General features: G+C 43.5%; 1 protein-coding gene across 2 annotated transcripts in view; it reads left to right on the top strand.

The window, feature by feature from the left end:
• vipr2 (vasoactive intestinal peptide receptor 2) overlaps window positions 1–19,931 on the top strand; it is an 81,108-nt gene that overhangs the window by 38,597 nt on the left and 22,580 nt on the right. For both annotated transcript variants that reach the window (XM_033044633.1, XM_033044623.1), the window contains 3 exons: window positions 699–796; window positions 17,676–17,776; window positions 19,310–19,445. In XM_033044633.1, coding sequence (XP_032900524.1) covers window positions 699–796; window positions 17,676–17,776; window positions 19,310–19,445 — 335 coding nt within the window. The remainder of the gene's footprint in view (window positions 1–698; window positions 797–17,675; window positions 17,777–19,309; window positions 19,446–19,931) is intronic.

Genomic DNA, 19,931 nt, shown 5'->3' with positions numbered 1-19,931 from the left:
CACTCCACCTAGGGTCCTTAGGGGAGAGCAACGGCTCCGCTGTCAGTGACCGAAGGACTGGTTACGGGATCCAGGGAGTGGGCAGGGCTGAAGATGTGCTGGTTGGGTTGCTCCTAGGCCTGGCCAAGCTGGCCATCCGCGAGTCACGGGGCCAGGCGGCAGAGGGCTCTGCCCGCGCCAGATGCTTGCCCCTTTACCGGGGTTACATCCGCGCCCAGGTGGTGTTAGAGAGGGACATCGTTGTATCGTAGTTACTTAGTATATTTGAAGGATTGTAACCATAGTTGTTTGAAAATTTAGATAATTTGTACTATGTGTAAAATTCAGATAATTTGTACTATGGCGGTGGGTGGGTTACCACGGCTTGGTTTTTGTAGCGTGATCGTAATTAAATAAATTATTTTTGATTTAAAAAAAAGGTCATCTCTAGTGACTCCAACTCCACCCCCAGGATGGAGCCAGCCTTCCTGATGAGCTTGTTAATTCTGTTGATGCGTTGCCTGACCCGCTGAGTTACTCCAGCATTTTGTGTCTATCTACCATATTAAATCCAATGTAGGCAAAAATGCTGGGGAAACTCAGCGGGTGAGGCAGCATCTATGGAGCGAAGGAATAGGTGACGTTTCATGTCAAGACCCTTCTTCAGACTCTTCTGCAGTCTGGATTAAATATTAAATCCAATGATCTTTTCCTTACAGGCAAAGTAAGCAGGAACTGCACGGCCGAAGGGTGGACTAATGTGTTTCCAAATTATATGAATGTGTGTGGATACAACCTCAATGGGTCTACTGAAGGGGTAAGTGTATAAGCTTGTGTATCTCATCACCGTGGATGGACATCCACTTCCGATCTCTATCAGTTCCCATCTTCATTAAACCCCGGTTAGCTGATTTAAAAACCATTCCCCTAATCCACACAAAAGTTTCATTGAAATCATTTCATGTTTTTGTTTGGGAAAGCCGAGTAGAAATGTCACTTCCAGTCCATATAATTCATAGCAGTTCAGCCAGCATCTGCAGTGAGGGGAAAAAGTTCAAATTAAAACAATGTTTCATCAGTGCTGATAGATAATTGACCTGAAACCTTAATCCTGGTTTTCTCCACTTATCCCAGTATCTCCCACTCGGATGTAGACTCATATTTTCCCTATTCCATGCCCCATCCCCATCCTCTTCCCCTATAACCCCTCCCTCTGGCTTTACGTATCATTCCATTTATCTCCTAAATTTAGTTCTCATTCTTTTGTATAATTTCCATCTCCAGCTGTTATGCGTTCATCTGAGGATCAAACCTCACCTCAGCCGTATCCACCTATCACTTGGGCGGCTTAAAACCCAGCGGTGATTTCTCTCATTCCAAGTAAGCCCTGCATTCCCTCTCCCCCCCTCCCCCACCCTAGTCATCCCACTAGTTCCACTGTGTGCATCCCTGTGTTATCGCCTCTTCCCCAGCTAACAATGGGCTATTATGGGTTACACCCTTCCTTGGTCATCTGTTGCCAGCTCTGATTTGCTCTGGCCTTTCCCTACCTCCAGTTCCCCCCCCCCCCTCTATTTCCAGTTTGATGAAGGGTTCCGACCCAAAACGTCGCCCATCCTTTTTCTCCAGAGATGCTCCTGATGTGCTGAGTAGCTCCAGCACTGTGTGACTATATCCAGTATAAACCAGCATCTGCAGTTCCTTCCTCCACCCATCACTTGCCAGGTTTTGTCCTGCCATTACCTCTTTTCCAGCATTCGTTCTCTCACCCCCACCAGAATCCTGACCTGAATAGTCGCCTATCCCCATTCCTTTCACAGATGCTGCCTGACCCGTCGAGTTACTCCAGCACTTTTTGTTTTGCTCAAGATTGCAGCATCTGCAGTTCATTGTGTCTCCATTCTCTCCACTGATGTTGCCTGATCTGCTGAAATCTTTTTCCCAGCATTCGTTATTTTTGATTTTCACTTGAGATTGCCAACATTTGCAGTATTCTGCCTTTTACTTTTATTTCACAGTTTGATTTAGACATTTTGTTCGGACTACAGGCCTCTGCCCAGGCTAAATGAGGCTTCCTTACTATTACAATGTGAGGGGGTTTGTCTCCAATTCAAGTAGCTACAAATTGTAAGAAATAGATGAACGACAAAGTGTTGATGTTGGACAGAATATTTGGTGGCATGTCGAATCTCCTCAACCTTTTGAAGATGTAAAGGCATTGATGAGCCACTCCTTATCTCTGCCCCTCATGATTTTATATACCTCAATAAGGTCACCCCTCAGTCTGTATAACCTGCCCTTGGTTTCAGTTCCTGTTATTTCTGCAGGTTAAATGACAAAACTCCAGGTAAAGTCCAATCTAGTTAACTTACACAAACATCCATCACCGTGAATCTCCAACACCTCCTCACTGTGATGGAAGGCAAAAGTCTTATCTCTTCCCTTTGTTCTTCTCCCGCGGTCCAGCAGTCCAACTGCAGCGCCGAGGCGATGGTAAGTCCCGCGGCCTTTAAGCCTCGGGGGTGATGTTAGGCCCCGCTCCGAGTCATTTAAACCCCGCGATTCCAGCAGGGGAAGTTGCCATTGCGGGAGCTCCGAAAAGCGGCCTCCCACCAGGGACCTGCCAGCTCCCGATGTTCCTGTCCACCGGGCCTGCGGCCGGAGCCTCCGAAGCTCCGAAGTCGGGTTGCAGCCTCACGCCACCACAGCTCTCCCCGTTCCGAAGTCGGCCAGCTCCAATCTGGTTAATTATCACAAGGATTTGTTGTTGCTGCAGTTTACACATGACAGTAGGTAGGTATCAGGGCAGATCTAAGAGTAATTCTTTCATTCCATTTAAATCTACACCTGGTCCAGGAATAACACTGGGATTGTCAAATGGGCCCATCAGTGACTGCACTTCCTGAGGAAACTCAAACAGGCCTCACTCCCCACCAACATCCTCAGGACTTTTTACAGGGGCACGGTGGAGTCTGTACTCATGTACTGCATAAATACGTGGTACTCAACCTGCAACTGCTCGGACAGGAAGGCTCTGCAGAGGGTAGTGAGGGGAGCAGAGAGGATCATTCGCGTCTCCCTACCCTCGGTACAAGAACTGTTCCAGAGCCGCTGTCTGAAAAAAGCTCTGAGAATAGCTAAGGACAAACTGCACCCCCTCCACATACACCTGGATCTCCTGCCATCAGGCAAGAGATACCGTAGCATCAAAGCCTGGATTACCAGACTGCTAAACAGCTTCCTACCACAGGCTGTGAGGCTGCTAAACAGTCACTCTGTACTCACAGTCACCTGATTCTGCGGCTTTGCACTGACATTATAATAACTCTGGCACTGGCCACTCAAATCAGCTGCCCTGGACATTTTAATGATTGTATTTTAATGTTGCAGTTTTACCTGCTTTTAACTATTTATACTGTTTCATCAGGGACTGGATTGTTTTTATTGTTATTATGTGTGAAATGTTTTAAGTTTCATGTGCGATGCTCCGGTATTCCCTGGGAAACGTCTTCTCATTTTGCACTGTACAACTGTTGCTTTGCAAGATGACAATAAAGGTTGATTGATTGATTGATTGATTGATTGATTGATTGATTGATTGATTGATTGATTGATTGATTGATTGATTGATTGATTTATTGATTGATTAACACGAGAGTTAAAATTCCCCCATCTGTCCTTTGCCAATAGAAATCTAATGCTTCCTCCCGTTAAATTTGATTCAGCAAATAATTCAGTCATGAAATGTTATTGCTGTTAGCATGCTATTAACCAGTTCTACAGCAGTTTATTAATGTAACTGAATATGTACTGAATTTTCAATCTAATGCTCTATGATGCTGCAATTTACATTTTAATTATATATATTGATCTTTAACATGACTTTATTGTGCACTATTTCTTAACAAAGATCATGATTTATGTGTGATCAAGCAGAATACTCAATATTAGTACTGAGCTAAATTAAGTGGGTTTATTGTTCCACTTAAGGGAGCAACATGAATCTGAGTTTAGTCTGAAGAAGAGTCCCAACCCGAAATGTCATCTGCCTATTCCCTCCGCAGATGCTGCCTGGCCTGCTGAGTTCCTCCAGCACTCTGTGCAATGTTTATTGTTCCAGTTCATTTGTTGGTGGGATAGTGGTGCAGCAGTAGACTTGCTGCCCTGCAGTGCCAGAGACCCGGTTCAGATCCTGACTATAGATGCTATGTGTAGGAAGTTTGTACGTTCCCTCTGTGGCCATGTGAGTTTTCTCCAGGTGATCCGGTTTCCTCCCACACTCCAAAGACGTACAGGTTTGTAGATTGATTGGATTTGGTAAAAATAGTAAATTGGCCCTAGTGTGTAGAACATGTCTAGTGTATGGGGTGATCACTGGTTGGCACGGATTTGGTGGGCCGAAGGGCCTGCCTCATCGCCGTATCTCTAAAGTCTAACATTTTGCTGCAGAATAATGCCTGTGTCCAGTAATCGGGCATTAACCAATGTTAAATGGTAGAAGGTATAGACTCACAATCACATTTTGTGGAATAAATGAGTTGGCAACAGAAATGGGAACCATTACTAAATACATTTGACCAACTAACGAGATGCTTGCTACCTAGGATCACCCATTTAATGCAAATTTCACGTAATTATACACAACGCTAGCCAGAGTGAATGTAATTATTTCTGGGCTGGAGTCACATTTTCATTCATTAATTTGGTTCCAAGGATGCGGGCATTGCTGGCTAGGCTGATATTGATTGCCTTCCCTTAAATACCCCTATACTGAGTGTTGTGAAGTCAAGAGTGTTTGATTGTCATGTGTCCCAGGTAGAACAATGAAATTCTGACTTGCAGCAGCACAACACAATATGTAAGCATAGTACACTGTAAACAATATAATAAAATTACATACAATTATATAATTTTACCAAACCATTTCAGAGGGTGATGAAGATTAATTGAATTGCTAGGTGTCTTCGATCACATTCGCACCACAACAATGCAAGGGAGGAGAGTAGATTTTCTGCACTCAAGGACATGAATGGGTTTGAAAAGTTCTCTGATAGCTTTATGGTCACTATTACAGTTTACATTAGACTTTAGACTTTAGAGATACAGCACGTAAACAGTCCCGTCAGCCCCTTAGTCCACACAGACCAGCGATCACCCGGTGCACTAGCGCTATTCTACACACTAGGGACAATTTACAATTTTACCAAAGCCAATTAACCTACAAACCTGCATGGCTTTGGAGTGTGGGACGAAACCGAAATACCGGGAGAAAACCCACAGAGAGAATGTACAAACTCCGCACAGTCAGCATCCGTAGTCAGGGTCTCCTGCGCTGTAAAGGGCTCTACCCAACAACTCTCCCGAGTTTAAAAAAAAATCAAACTCGTGGTAAGCACGTAGAATGTACGTAGCGGGTACGTCGGAGCTCGGGACGTCTCTTAGCGGCTCGTAACGCTAACGGCAGGTACTCGGTAAACGCGGGAAGCTCGTGAAGTTTTTTCAACATGTTGAAAAATGTCCACGAGAGCCCCGAGTACCTACGAGCGGCTATTACCGTAATTCTCCGAGTTTGAATCAGAGGAAACTCGGGAGAACTCTTGCATTACCTCGTACAGTGGGACAGGCCCTTAAGGCAGCAACTCTACTGCTGCGCCACCGTGCCGCAATGTGGAGGAAAATAGAGAGTTAACATTTCAAGGTGGAGATACTACTTGGAATGTTCATTTCCATCCTCGGATGCTTTCTGACCCATAGCGTTCTGGCAGCTGCTCTCCTTTTGATACAGATTCCAGCATCTGGTGCTTTCAAAGCCCTAATCTGCCAAGTATTCTACACAAATTTAGGTCAGTTATTGGTTGAGATGTGTACACAGGAACTGCAGATGCTGGTTTAAACCGAAGATAGACACAAAAAGCTAGAGCAACTCAGCAGGACAGGCAGCATCTCTAGAGAGAAGGAATGGGTGACGTTTCGGGTCGAGGCTCTTCGGCCAGAAATACCGGTCCCATACCAATGTCAGCTATTCCATTGAAGCTCTGACTCTGGCAGATTGAGTGTTTAAGAAGGAACTGCAGATGCTGGCAGATTGAGTGCTGGCAAACTACATTGTTATCACAGCAGGTCAAGATAAGGGCAATGGGGAGAAGACAAGGAGGGACAAAACTAATCTGAATGGAGCCCAAGAGTTTGAGGCATTTGACCTCGTCTCAAGGGAAATGTAACATGGACATTCATAGCTTGATGCGGCTTTAGCAAGCAATTCCCATTGGCGGTGGGGAGAGGGGGGGGGGGGGGATCAGCAGGGGGGGGGGGGGGGGGAATCGGCGGGGGGGGGGGGGGGGTGGTGATCGGCAGCCAAATAGCAGAAATAACCATATAACCATATAACCATATAACAATTACAGCACGGAAACAGGCCATCTCGACCCTTCTAGTCCGTGCCGAAAATGAGGAATAATTAACAAAATGGAACTAAATGGAAGATGCACATTTCTTTTCACTTAACAAGCTCTTGTGGAATGCATTGGCCAGAAAATTGATGGGAACAGATCCAATCACAACATTCAGGGGGAGAATTGGTCAAATACTTGAAATTAAATTGCAGAAAGGTGACATAGCTGTGAATAATGATGACGGATGAACAGTCTCCTTTTTAATGCTCAATGATTCTCTTCAACAGAAAAAAGGACATAAATTTGTTTCAGAAAAAAATGTTGGTGGGCAATAGATCAAATCTCTATCAGTTGAATTTCCCAGAGAAACCATATTTTATATAACTTCTGCCAAAGCTGCCTTGGCTAACTCTTATCGACGCACAATCCCTTGCATTTCAATTAGCTGATACTAGTTATAAATATGTTTTGTTTTTGGTTTCAAGGTCTGTTTTATTTCAGGAAACATCAAAATTTAATAGCTGAATTCAATTTTTATCGTTGTTTAATATTTCTTTGCCTATTTTTGTCGCATCATTGTAAGTGATTAATACACAAGATAAGAGTGGAATAGTGAGCGGGAGAGAGAGTTGGAGCAACTGATTCATTTCGATTCCAAAAATACACTAATAAAATATAAAATATTTATGTCTTTCCCGAGGAAATACATTCACAGACTTGGTAAGACGGAGAACATGTGACTGTGGGTGTTATTATTTGGCTCTTTACTCTTTAACACTATACATTTACTTTTATGTCCAGTTCAAGTGAAGCTGAACTTAGTAAATTTACAATTTCAGTTACAGAAAGGTCCCATCCCATTGGATTTCTATGGTCATTTTGTTTTTTTATTAAACCAAGCTTTGGAAAAGCCAGATGGTTTTTTTTGGTCCATTACCCCAGGTCCTCGCTTTTCAATCAGCCTCCGCATCTAACAGGTCATTCTGCGGTATGTCCATCACCTTCAATGTGATCCCACATCCAGTCACACCTTACCATCCCAACCCCTTTCCACTTTCTGTAGAACCCGCTCTCTCTGCACCTTCTCGGTTTGCTCCCCTCATGTTCCACTTCAATAGCATACAACCTAATGGTATCTATTAGGGTTTTTTTAAATGATAAAGCATGGAAACAGGCCCCTCGGCCCACCGAGTCCACACCGACCAGCGGTCCCTGCACATTAACACTATCTTACACACACTATGGTCAATTTACACTAATACCAAGCCAATTAAACTGCAGACTTGTATGTCTTTGGAGTGTGGGAGGGAACCGATGATCTCAGAGAAAACCCACACGGTCACGGAGAGAACGGACAAACTCCGTACAGACAGCACCAGTAGAATAGAATAGAATAGAATAGAATAGAATGCCTTTTATTGTCATTCAAACAGACAAGGTTTGAACAAAATGTCATTCCTACAGTCATGACATTACAACAACAAAAATACCAAGACACACACTTAACACAATTTACACAAACATCCATCACAGTGAATCTCCAACACCTCCTCACTGTGATGGAAGGCAAACGTCTTATCTCTTCCCTTTGTTCCTTCTCCCGCGGTCCAGCAGTCGAGGGGACTGGTATGATCTGTCTGGATAATGTTCACAGTGAAAACAAAACTGCTGGAGGAACCCAGCAGGTCAGGCAGCATCTGTACAGGGAAATGGACAGATTGCATTGCGGGTCAGGACCCTCCTTCAAACTGAATCTCAATGCACATTTGCATCGTATCTCAGTACACTTGACAGTAATAAACCACTATCAATATCAATACCTTCAAGTATTTTAATGTTATGTTATCTCAAGCTGTAAATTACGTTGATAAAGCTGGGAGTTTATTGCCCATATCTATCTGAACTTCAACTGTTTGTGAAGTTCAATGCTGCCAAATGTTGCTAAGTCACATCAGAGACTTACTTCAAGCCAATCACATAGATGCGGGGACATGATATTGCAGGTACTCAAGCACTTCATGTCCAATTTTAAATGATAACAGGTAACCAAATCATTATAGTGCAAGTTTAGTGAATAGTGAAAGGCTTGGATAGAGTGGATGTGGAGAGGATGTTTCCACTAGTGCGAGAGTCTAGGACTAGAGGTCATAGCCTCAGAATTAAAGGACGTTCTTTTCAGAAGCAGATGAGGAGAAATGTCTTTAGTCAGAGGGTGGTGAATCTGTGGAATTATTTGCCACAGAAGGCTGTGGAGGCCAAGTCAGTGAATATGTTTAAGGCAGAGATAGATAGATTCTTGATCTGAGGTTATGGGGAAAAGGCAGGAGAATGGGGTTAGGAGGATGAGATGATTGAATGGCGGAGAAAATTGATGGGCTGAATGGCCTAATTATACTCCTATCACTTATGACCTTATGACCTTATAATAACCAAGAACATTTAAATTGAAAATAACTTAGCTTTTCAATCCTCGTGGATTGTTGACAGCATCTTTCATCCCTATTGTTGTATTTATTTTTTTCTTCTGAAATCCCTCTCTCCACCTGCCTCTCCACTTTTGTGATACTACGTGAAGCTTAGCTGACTAATCTCTTAAAACTAACATGATCCTGTTTTGACTCTGGCCCAGTTATACTGTTCTAATACCTAAGGGCATGTTCCTACATTAGAGTTGCAATATAAATGCCAGTTAGTGTATCTGGAAATCTTAAGCCCGTCACTGTGATCATTTGAAAATGTACAGTGTACGTGCAGCACAGTGGCACAGCAGTACAGCTGCTGCCTCACGGCTCCAGAGACCCGGTTTCGATCCTGACAAACGTTCTCTCAGTGAACCCATGGGTTTTCTCCAGGTACTCCAGTTTCCTCCCAGCTCCCAAGATGTGCAGGTTTGTAGATAATTTGGTCTCCGTAATTTGCCCCTAACGTAAGGATGCGAATCTGGGATCACATAACACTAGTGTACGGGTGGTCTTTGGTCAGCACGGACTCAGTGGGCCGAAGGGCTGGGCTCCATGCTGTATCTCTAGACTAAAGTAAACTCTAAACTCCTTTGCAGCCAAAAATGTGTTATATTGAAAATTAGAAGCACAAGGAACCGTAGATGCTAAACTTTGAGCAAAATACAAAATGCTGGAGTAACTCAGCGGGTCAGGCAACATCTCTGGAGGGAATGGACAGGCAACGATTTGGGTCAAAACCTTTCATCAGACTCAAGAAAGGTCTTGAGCCAAAATGTTGTCTATCCGTACCCTCCACAGATGTTGCCTGACCCGTGGAGTTGTGGGCCTGTCCCACTTGGCTGTTATTTGCGCACCATTTACGCGATCTCCAAAAATGTGGTCGTCGCGTTGTGACGCACGGGTAGCGTGTGGGTAGCGTGGGACGGGCGCATGGAGAGGCGTGGTGGAGTGTGGAGTTGCGCGCGGTATCGCGCAGCACTCCAGGATTTCGTGCTGCACGAAATCTTCGCATGCCACCGGCATGGCGTATTGCTTACGCACGCGGACGTACTGCGGTCACACGCTGACATCATGGCCTCGTACATGTAGTGCGTGGTGATGCATGATTACGTCACTGTGCGTAACCATGCGCAGCCGTGCGCCGCCCATGCGCAGTCGGCCCGCCTTTTATGTGTCATGGATATAAGCGCGCGCGATTTAAAAATTGGCACAGTTTCGTAGAGAAAACTACGTGGTGAACACCAACCGGAAAGTGCAAAAGTGAATTGATGCTTCACTTGCAATGACTGCTTGGGTCCCTGGATTGTGGGGAAGGAGGAGGTTAAAAAGACAAATGTTGTATCTCCTCCAGCTGGATGAACGAATGACATGAGAAGGGGTGCAGTTGGTAGAAAAGGAAGAGCAAACCAGATAAGTGATACAAAATGCTGGAGTAACTCAGCGGGACCGGCAGCATCTCTGGAGAGAAGCAATGGGTGACGTTTCGGGTCGAGACCCTTCTTCAGACTGAAGAAGAGTCTCGACCCGAAGCATCATCTATTCCTTCTCTCCAGAGATGCTGCCTGTCCCGCCGAGTTACTCCTGCAATTTGTGTCTATCTTCAATTTAAACCAGCATCTGCAGTTCCTTCCTACAGATTAGTTTGGTCTGCAGCTTGCTACTTTTCATTCACCTCTTTTTTTGAATAGGGGCATTACATCAGCAGTTTTCCAATTGCTAGCACCACTCAAGAACCTGGAACATTTTAGAAAATCACCATAAATATCATAAACTGGGTAAATATCATAAACTGGGTATTCAAATGACGTCATGCGCTCCAGACGGCTGTGCTGACGCATGAAGTTGCGTGATGATGCGCGCGACAGTCTCGCGTCAGTCACTACCGCCATTTACTACTCGGGTAAATGACGGCCAAGTGGGACAGGCCCTTTTCTCCTTCACTTTGGTTTTGCTTATTGAAGATTAGGTTGTATAAAAATCGAAGGAAATTCGGCAACCAGTTGGACCAGAATGATATCCCATTGCGACTTTGCAATCTGTTTAAGTGTGGTTGTTAGTGAAATAAATATAGCCTCAGATAGAATCAATAAATGGTAAAGTGCACTGGAGAGACAACTATTCATTCGCTTTTCCCCACTCCTCGCGCAATGCTCAACCAATCGTGTACACTTTTTTTGAAATTCAGTGTTCGGAATGGGATTGTTGCTGGAAAACTCAGCATTTTTGCCTTTACTAGTTGCAATTGAAGTAGTGGCGAATTGCCTGCCTTCTTGAACAATCGTGTCCCTGCGGTGAACATAGTCCAAGCACTTCGCTGGGATGGGAGTTCCACAAGGACAGTGGAATATTGGAGCTGGGGTAGGCCATCTGGCTCCTCGACTGCTCCACCATTCCAATATGACCATGGCTGATATACCCATGCTTTGGTCTACTTCAGTTTAGAGATTCAGTGTGGAAAGAGGCCCTTCAGCCCACCGAGTCCATGCTGATCAGCAATCGCCCACACACTAGTTCAGAAATTCATTTCATTAATTATAGGAGCAGAATTAAGCCATTCGGCCCATCTAGTCTTCTCTGCCATTCAATCATGACTGATCTATTTTTCGCCCTCAACCCCATTCTCCTGCCTTCTCACCATAACCCCTGACACCCAAACTAATTAAGAATCCGCCTTAAAAATATCCATAGACCAGGTCTCCGTAGCCTCCTTTGGCAATTAATTCCACAGATTCACACCCTCTGACTAAATACATTCCTCTTCATCTCCTTTCTAAAAGTATGTCCTTTTATTCTGAGGCTTAGGCCTCTGGTCCTAGACTCTCACTCTAATGAAAACATAGTCTCTACATCCACTCCATCCAGGCTATTCACTACACATTATCCTACACACTAGGGATGACTTACAGAACCCAATTAACCTTCAAACCTGCAAGTCTTTTTAATATGGGAGGAAACTGGAGCAATGTGGTCACAGGGAGAACATACAAACTCTGTACAGACAGCACCCCTAGTCAGGTTCGAACCTGGGTCGCTGGCACTGTAAGGCAGCAACTCCACCGCTGCGCCAATGTGCTGCCCTCAATGGAAATTATCTCATGAACTCCAGGCCTCAACTCTTTCTCTGTGCCAGAGCCCCTTTGTCCTCCACCCCCCAACCGTTCAAAATTTGATCCACCCTCACTTTGAATACAGCTTATGAGCCAGCTCCTGAGGCAGAGAATTTCCAGGGATTGCCCACCCTCTGCGAGAATATATTTCTGCGTACCGTGGCTTTAAGTGACTGCTCCTTAACTTATAGCTATGTTCCATTGTTCAAGATTCTCCCATGAAAACAAATCAACATCTACCCTGGCATACCCCCTTCGGTTTCAATAAGATCTCCTCTCAATCTTCTAAATACAAAATAATACAGGCCCATATTATTTGGTCTCCCTTGGTAAGACAACCCTCTCACCCCAGGAATTAGCCCAGTGAATCTACATTGGACTGCCCTGTGCTACCAGATCTCTTCTCAGCTAAGGGAGCCAGGGATGTTTGCAGCACCGATGCTCCCCATTTTTATGATGCTTTGACTTTACGATGGTGCAAATGCTGGGCAACGGCAGCGAACTGCAGCTCACTTCCGGTCTCGTGATCAAATTGCAGTCAATGCGATTCGACTTACCATATTTTCGATTTACAATGGGTTTATCGGAACGTAACCCCATCGTAGGTCGTGGAGCAGCTGTATTACCCTATCACTAAAACCCTATATCATTGCAACACAATTCCAAGCTCTGAAAGATAAATGCTAATATGTAATTTCCCCTCTTAATTACTTGCAGCATCTGCCTGTGAACTAATGAACAAGTGAACACTTTATCTAAGTGCCCTATTTCTCAGACAGAGACACAATACAGATCATATTTAGTTTAGTTTGATACAGCAGGGAAACAGGCCCTTCGACCCTCCGAGTCCACGCCAACCAGCAATCCCCATACACTAGAACTATCTAACACACTATCAACAATTTACAACCTTTTCTGAAGCCAATTAGCCTCCAAACCTGTATGTATTTGCAGTGTGGGAGGGGACCAGAGCATCCGGAGAAAACCCACACGGTCACAGAGGGAATGAGCAAACTCCGTACAGGCAGCACCCGTAGTCAGGATCGAACCCAGGCTGTAAGGCAGCAGCTGTACCACTGCGCCACAGTGCCACCACCCATGGTGATATAATGAATGCAACCATCAACCTAAAAACTGTCTGGGCCAAACCTCACCAGTTGGCAGCTCTGAATAGACATCTGCGCCATTTAGCATTTCAGACTGCAGTTATTGCTGGAGGATGTGATCTACCACCCAATGATTCTTATAAAAGGTCATTGACTAGACATATTAATTTTCCCCCTCTCTCCACAGAGGCAGCATCGCTTTTGTATCCTATTTCAAATTTCCATCACTTCACTAATTTACGTTTGTATAGTTTTAAATTCGCAATCTGCAAAAAAGTGCGGAAGGCTTTGAAAGGCTTGTGTTGGGAAAGCACTTCATCACGGTGCATGAGTTGAAATTAATTTCTTGCCGCACAATACACGGAGTGCGTGACAAAGGCAACGACAGGGAGGGAAGTTGCCTCTCGACTCCGAAGCCGTGACAAATGTCCACTGGCTTATACAGTGACACTTTCAGGGCCACTTGAGACCTGTGATTTGCATTTTATAGTTAGATTCATCTAGTTCAAGACATATGAGCAGTCTGGCTCTCTAGAAGGAGCAACTGCATGAATAGAAAAAGTTTAGAGAGAGATATGGGTCAAGTGTGGGCAAATAAGAATAACCTGGATGAGTATTTTGGTCAGCATGGATGAGTGAGGTTGAAAGATCTGTTTCCATGCTGTGTGATCTATGCTTTTAACTACTTTGTGCACTGTTTTGCTGTGGCTTACTGCTGTTTATTCATTCCAAGCTCCATCAATTTAAAGGTACATCACAAAGCATTAATAATAATTTGTTCAAAACAACAAAATGGAGGAAATAGAGTGTTTAAAGCAGTGACGGCTAAAAATACATTAATGCATTCCGGTGCTACTTAATGCTCTCCCATTACATCAAAAGAATTAAACTCTTCAGAAGCTTTTTTAAGCTGGAAAGAATGCAGAGAAGATTCATAAGGATGTTGCCAGGGCCCGAGCTGTAGGAGAGGTTGGGCGGTCTAGGACCTTATCGCCAGATGTTTCAAACCTACGGCCCCCTCCAGTTTGAGCCACGTAGACCAAGATACCACGTTGTAAACAACCACGTTCGCTACTTTGACTGGGAGTTCGCGTTCCGCCACAGTCCCGCCAGCGGATTACAGCTGTTTGATATCCGCTTCAGGAAGGAGAGGGTGGTCTACGAGTTGAGCGTCCAGGAGGTGAGCTCTGATTACGGCGGAGAGGCGCCAGGTCTAATGAGGGCCAAGTTCAAAGACAGTCATTATGGAATTGGGAAAAGTTCCAATGAGTTGGTGAAAGACGTGGACTGCCCTTACAGTTCCACTTTCCCCCACACTCTCCATCTTATGGAGACTCGAAGCCAAAGATCCTATAGCGGAGCAAGATAGTCCACTCAACGAAAAAGCCGTAGTAGGGTCATGGGTAAACTTCAGCACCATTTCCGTAACCGGCTTCCGTCTCCGCTCGAGTATCTTTGCTTTGGTCATGGCTTCTTCATGCACAAATCAGCTTTCTTTTCCCAGCTGCAGGTGATCATTTTGATATTCCTTCCTTTTTAACTTTGAACATACAACTTTATTTATACAACTTTATAAATAAAGTCTATTATAGACTTTATATCTCTATGGTAGAATGGAAAATAATCAAAATGTGCGCTTAAAAAGTGCCTGCGAGTTAATGGACCAAACAGATCTAAGCTACATTTTAATATAAAATTGCATACATGTAAGCCTACAAGTAGCAAACAAAATGTGTAGATCACCTCTGAAAAGTACATAGTCACAATACAATTTGTTTTAGTGACTGAAGTGTGTGTGTGTGTGTGTGTGTGTGTGTGTGTGTGTGTGTGTGTGTGTGTGTGTGTGTGTGTGTGTGTGTGTGTGTGTGTGTGTGTGTGTGTGTGTGTGTGTGTGTGTGTGTAGAGAGGGAAGAAGGGAGGGAGGGAAGAAGGGAAGGGAGGGATGGAAGAGAAGGAGGGCTAGCGGCGGGAGCGGATGCCGGGGTCCGGGCGGACGTGTGTGAGCTGAGGCCGAGGTTTGTAAACGTTGTTCCAACCCCCGGCCCAGCCCTCCCTGTATTGTTCACCGCGTCTCCCCGGAGAGAGAGAGGGGTGGAGCCGGGGCTGAGTGCGTGAAGCACGGCGACTGGAGGGGTGGGGGCGCTGCCCGGGACCAAGAGGGAACGACCCACCTCCCCCTTCTCCATTTCCCCTCACATCCCCTCCCCGTCTATGCCTTTCTTTCCCCTCCACCATCTACTCTCTCTCCACCCTTCTATATGGAAGATTTAATAGGAACCAGAGGGGCAAGTTTTTCACACAGAAGGTGGTGTACATATGGAAAAAGTTGCCTCAAGAAAGAGTCGAGGCAGGCACTAAACGAACATTTAAAACACATTCGGACATGCACATGAATAGGAAAGGTTGAGAGGCAGATTTTCTGAATGTACTGTAAGCCTGTGGACAGTGGTACACTGCAGGAATTGTTACTGGGTCTCGTGTTTGTGATATATATTCACGACTTGGATGTGAATACAGGAGATATAATTAGTCAGCTTGCAAAAACAACAACAAATGCAAAATGGCCTACCATCTACTTCAATGGAGACCCTCGGACTATGTTTAATAGGACTTTACTGGAATTTATCTTGCACTAAATGTTGAATTGAATTGAATACTTTATTGTTACATGTGACAAGTCACAGTGAAATGTTTTGCTTGCCTACCCAAGGTATGCAAATGCAGGCAGATAGGATTAGTGTAGATAGGGTATGATGGTCAGCATGGGCATGTAGGGCAGAAGGGCCCGTTTCTGTGCTGCACAATTCTATGACGCTAAAATCTCAAGGTAAGAAAAAAGCAATGAGAAGAGGTTTATGCTTGCATTGATTAATTTCCAAATTGATTCATTGCACAGTGCAATAACGTCTACCCGATACGTACCATCAATATTGGACAAAAACAACATGAGGAAAATCCTATTGCTTAGATGTTGGATAAGAACTTTGTGATTTGTGGGTCTGAAGCCCACGAACAGGCAATCGCCGCTTTAGGCAGCGTTTACAAAATGATCATTTACGAAAACAACTCGGGATTTGTTTTATTTTTTAGTCAGACATGTGGATCCCACATTTCAAGACAAAAGTAGACAGTTTCAAACGTGAAAGGAGTGAAAATGCACCTTCAGATGTGATCTCAACTAAATTAATGTAAGATTAGAAGGTTAAAAAATGCCCTTGCAAGTCAAAATGGTTTATGACTTAATGCCTTTACTGCTATGATAATCTTACCATCAGCAAAATCCCTTGTGCTAACTTGCTAAGTTTAGTGCAGATTTATGGAAGAAAAATGAAGCACTATTACCATGTAATCAAATGGAACTGCCGATTCTGGTTTATACCAAAGATAGACACAAATAGTCTGAAGAAGTGTCCCGGCCCAAAACGTCACTGATCCATTTTCTCCAGAGATGCTGACTGACCCATTGAGTTACTCCAGCATTTTGTGTCTATCTTTAGCACTATTACCATTCTGACTTGGAAATATGCAGCCAATACTTTCCGCAGGCTGCTTAGCACGCAACAAAAGCTTTCCACAGTGCATCGGTACACGTGGCACAATAAACAAATACTTCATTACTACTGAATCTAAGCCCTGGAACTATTCTCGATTACCTTGTTAACTTACACTATAAGTGCATGTTGACCGGGTAGAAACTAAAAAGAGAACATACTGGAGATACTCAGCAGGTCAGGCACATCAGTTTGGTTTAGAGATACAGTATGGAAACAGACCCTTCGGTTCACACTGACATCAATTACCCGATCAAACTAGTTCTACATTATCCTATTTGTTAAACTGGCGGCAATTTACAGAGGCCAATTAACCTACAAACCTGAATGCCTTTGACACGTTGGAAGAGTAGCCAGAGGAAACCCAAACAGTCACAGGGAGAACGTGTAAACTCCACACAGACAGCACCCGAGGTCATGATCAAACCCGGATCTCTGCCGCTGTGCAGGTGCGCCACCGTGCCGCAGTGTAAAGTGGAAAGATCAACGGAGGTAACATTCCAAGTCAGTGACTTATATCAGCGCTGGAAAAATGGTAAACAAATGTGTCTTAACTTCCAGAAAGTTGGCGGTGGAAAGTACAAAGGTTATGTAAGGGTGCATACCAAGGTTGTCATTGTCACAGAAATGTTGTTCGTACTATCTAAGGGAAAGCAATGAAAGCTTGTTAATCAGATCTGATCTGGCTGGGGAGTGTAAATAGCTGGAGATTCTTAATGTGGACTGTTTTCTCTGATATATATACACACACACACACACATATATCACACACACACACATATATATATATACACACACACACATATAATATATTATAATTAACGTATTCATTCATTCATAATTATGTAAATAATAAAAGTCGGTGAATTGAAAAATCTTATAGTACATACATAGATTTTTAAATATGCAATTTTACACACATATATACACACACATATAATATATATATAAATTATATTAGGTATATATATATAATTTTATATATCTATAGGACTGTAGGTACTATAAGACTGGTGACATTTCAATTCACCAACTGCTTTCTATTATTTTGCAATTCATCTCTATTTATTTGTTTCAGAGCGATACCTTTTACGTGCGGGTGATGGAAATTTACACACTAGGACACAGTGCCTCCTTGGTTGCTCTCACCACCGGCTCAGCAATCCTTTGCTTCTTCAGGTGAGAAACCTTCATTTGAATGATGAAAGTCCAAGATAGAGTAGTGATGAAAGTCCAAGATAAGTCCTTTCCACTCGTGACTTTAGTTTCATGTATCTTGTGTTAATGACTGTTGGCACTCCTGGGATAAATAAAGTTCTATCGTATCGTTCTCCATGGCTACCAGACTCCTGAAGCAATCAGCTCCGTCACACTCCCTTTTGAAAGTGCTGCCACATACTCATACCCTCAACTCTACCTTATTTTGTTATTTTGTTATTCCGTTAGTGCACTTCAGCGTTAGTATTTCCACTACTTCAGATTTTCTTTAGTTTAGTTTATTGTCACATGTACTGGGGTACAGTGAAAAACATTTTTTTATCGCGTGCTATCCAATCAGCGGAAAGACTATACATGATTACAAGCCGTGCACAGTGTATACTGTAGATACAGAATAAATGGAATAACATTTAGTGCAAGATAAATCCAGTAAAGTTTGATTAAACATAGTCCGACGGTCTCCATTGAAGTAGGTGGTAGGCCATTTTGCATTTGTTGTTGCGCTTGCAAGCTTACTAAACTTATCTCCTATATTCATATCCAAGTCGTTAATAAATATCACAAACAAGAGACCCAGCACCAATTCCTGCGTACACCACTGGTCACATGCTTACATTCAGAAAAACATCCTTCCACCACTGCCCTGTGGACTCTATCACCAAACTAATTTTGGATCCAATTAGGCAGCTGACTTTGAACACCATGTGCCTTGCCCTTCCGGATCAGCCTACCATGCAGAACCTTGTTAAATGCATTACTAAAGTTCATAAGACAATATCTACCATTCTGCCTTCATCATTCCTCTGAGATACCCTCTCAAAAAACTCAATCACATTAATGAGACAAGATTTCCCTGTGCTGACGATTCCGAATCTGTTTCTGCCTTTCCAATTGTACATGAATCCTATCTACTAGGATTTTCTCCAATCATTTCCATGCCACTGATATAAAGCTCACTAGCCTATAGTTACTCTCACCTGCCCTCTCTGTGTCTTGCTTTTACTGACCGACTACCTGGAGACTGAAGAGGTCTTGCCCCAATTTTAACCCATTTAATATAGAAACAGCCTTACGCTTCAGATAAAATAACTAGATAGGGCATTAAGTGTTAGCGCATTATCGTGGCAGTTCATATTTCAGTCTATAATTTAGGTGACATTATTCAACAATTTAAAAGTGATTTGCAAACCTGTGTGATATTTGACACTATGTAATATTGAAAAGCTACCAAAACAATTTAACTTTCTATTGCCCAAGTTAAAAATAGTACAAGCTGCAGATGATTTACATTATGGCTGGTGGTGTTCATCAAGTAACACAACATGTCATAGATCTGTGTTTACAGTGTCCTCTTAGCAGCACAAATCATCAGTGGAAATTATTTAAATTCCGATAATAATCAACTCAAAATGAAACGCAATTAGAAAATCAAGCTGAAAAGAATATTATTCGACCAACTAATTTCACTTTGTGGTTTCCCCCCCGAAAATACAGGAAACTTCACTGCACAAGGAATTACATTCACGTGAACTTGTTCATCTCATTCATCATAAGGGCAATCGTTGTTTTACTGAAGGACGGGACACTGTTTTCAGATCATGATCCTGATTCGTGCAATGAAACAGCACTGGTGAGTCATGGCAATTCATTGCTATGTTCTTTTAAGCATTATCAGCTAGATACCCATTCTGCTGGGCAATAATTGTAGGTGCGATTGGTAGAATGTTGTCCTCATTGCTAATGCCTAACCATGGGGCATTATGTTACAGTCGACCAAGACATTGTTGAGGATGAGAAAGTGGGATCACACAGAACTAGTGCTGAATGATTCAATGGTTCAATGGTGCTTTTATTATCACCATGACATTCTCGTCTTACAAGCAATCCAGGAGTGTATCGCCGTACCTTAGTGCATCCCTGATTAGCAACTTGTACCGAAATACAGAAAGTGTGAACAGGTTGGCGTGGATTCGTGCGGTTGGCGTGGACTTGGTGACCAAAGGGCCTGTTTCCATGCTGTATCTCTAAACTAAACACAACCAAACCATTAACATGGGTTTTACGGACTAGTTTGCTCAGCAGACTTGGGATTCGCCACTGTAATGCACAGGACGCA

The sequence above is a fragment of the Amblyraja radiata genome, chromosome 2, assembly GCF_010909765.2.
Source record: "Amblyraja radiata isolate CabotCenter1 chromosome 2, sAmbRad1.1.pri, whole genome shotgun sequence".
In the NCBI taxonomy this organism is placed as follows: domain Eukaryota; kingdom Metazoa; phylum Chordata; class Chondrichthyes; order Rajiformes; family Rajidae; genus Amblyraja; species Amblyraja radiata.
This window is presented reverse-complemented; position numbering and strand designations above follow the sequence as displayed.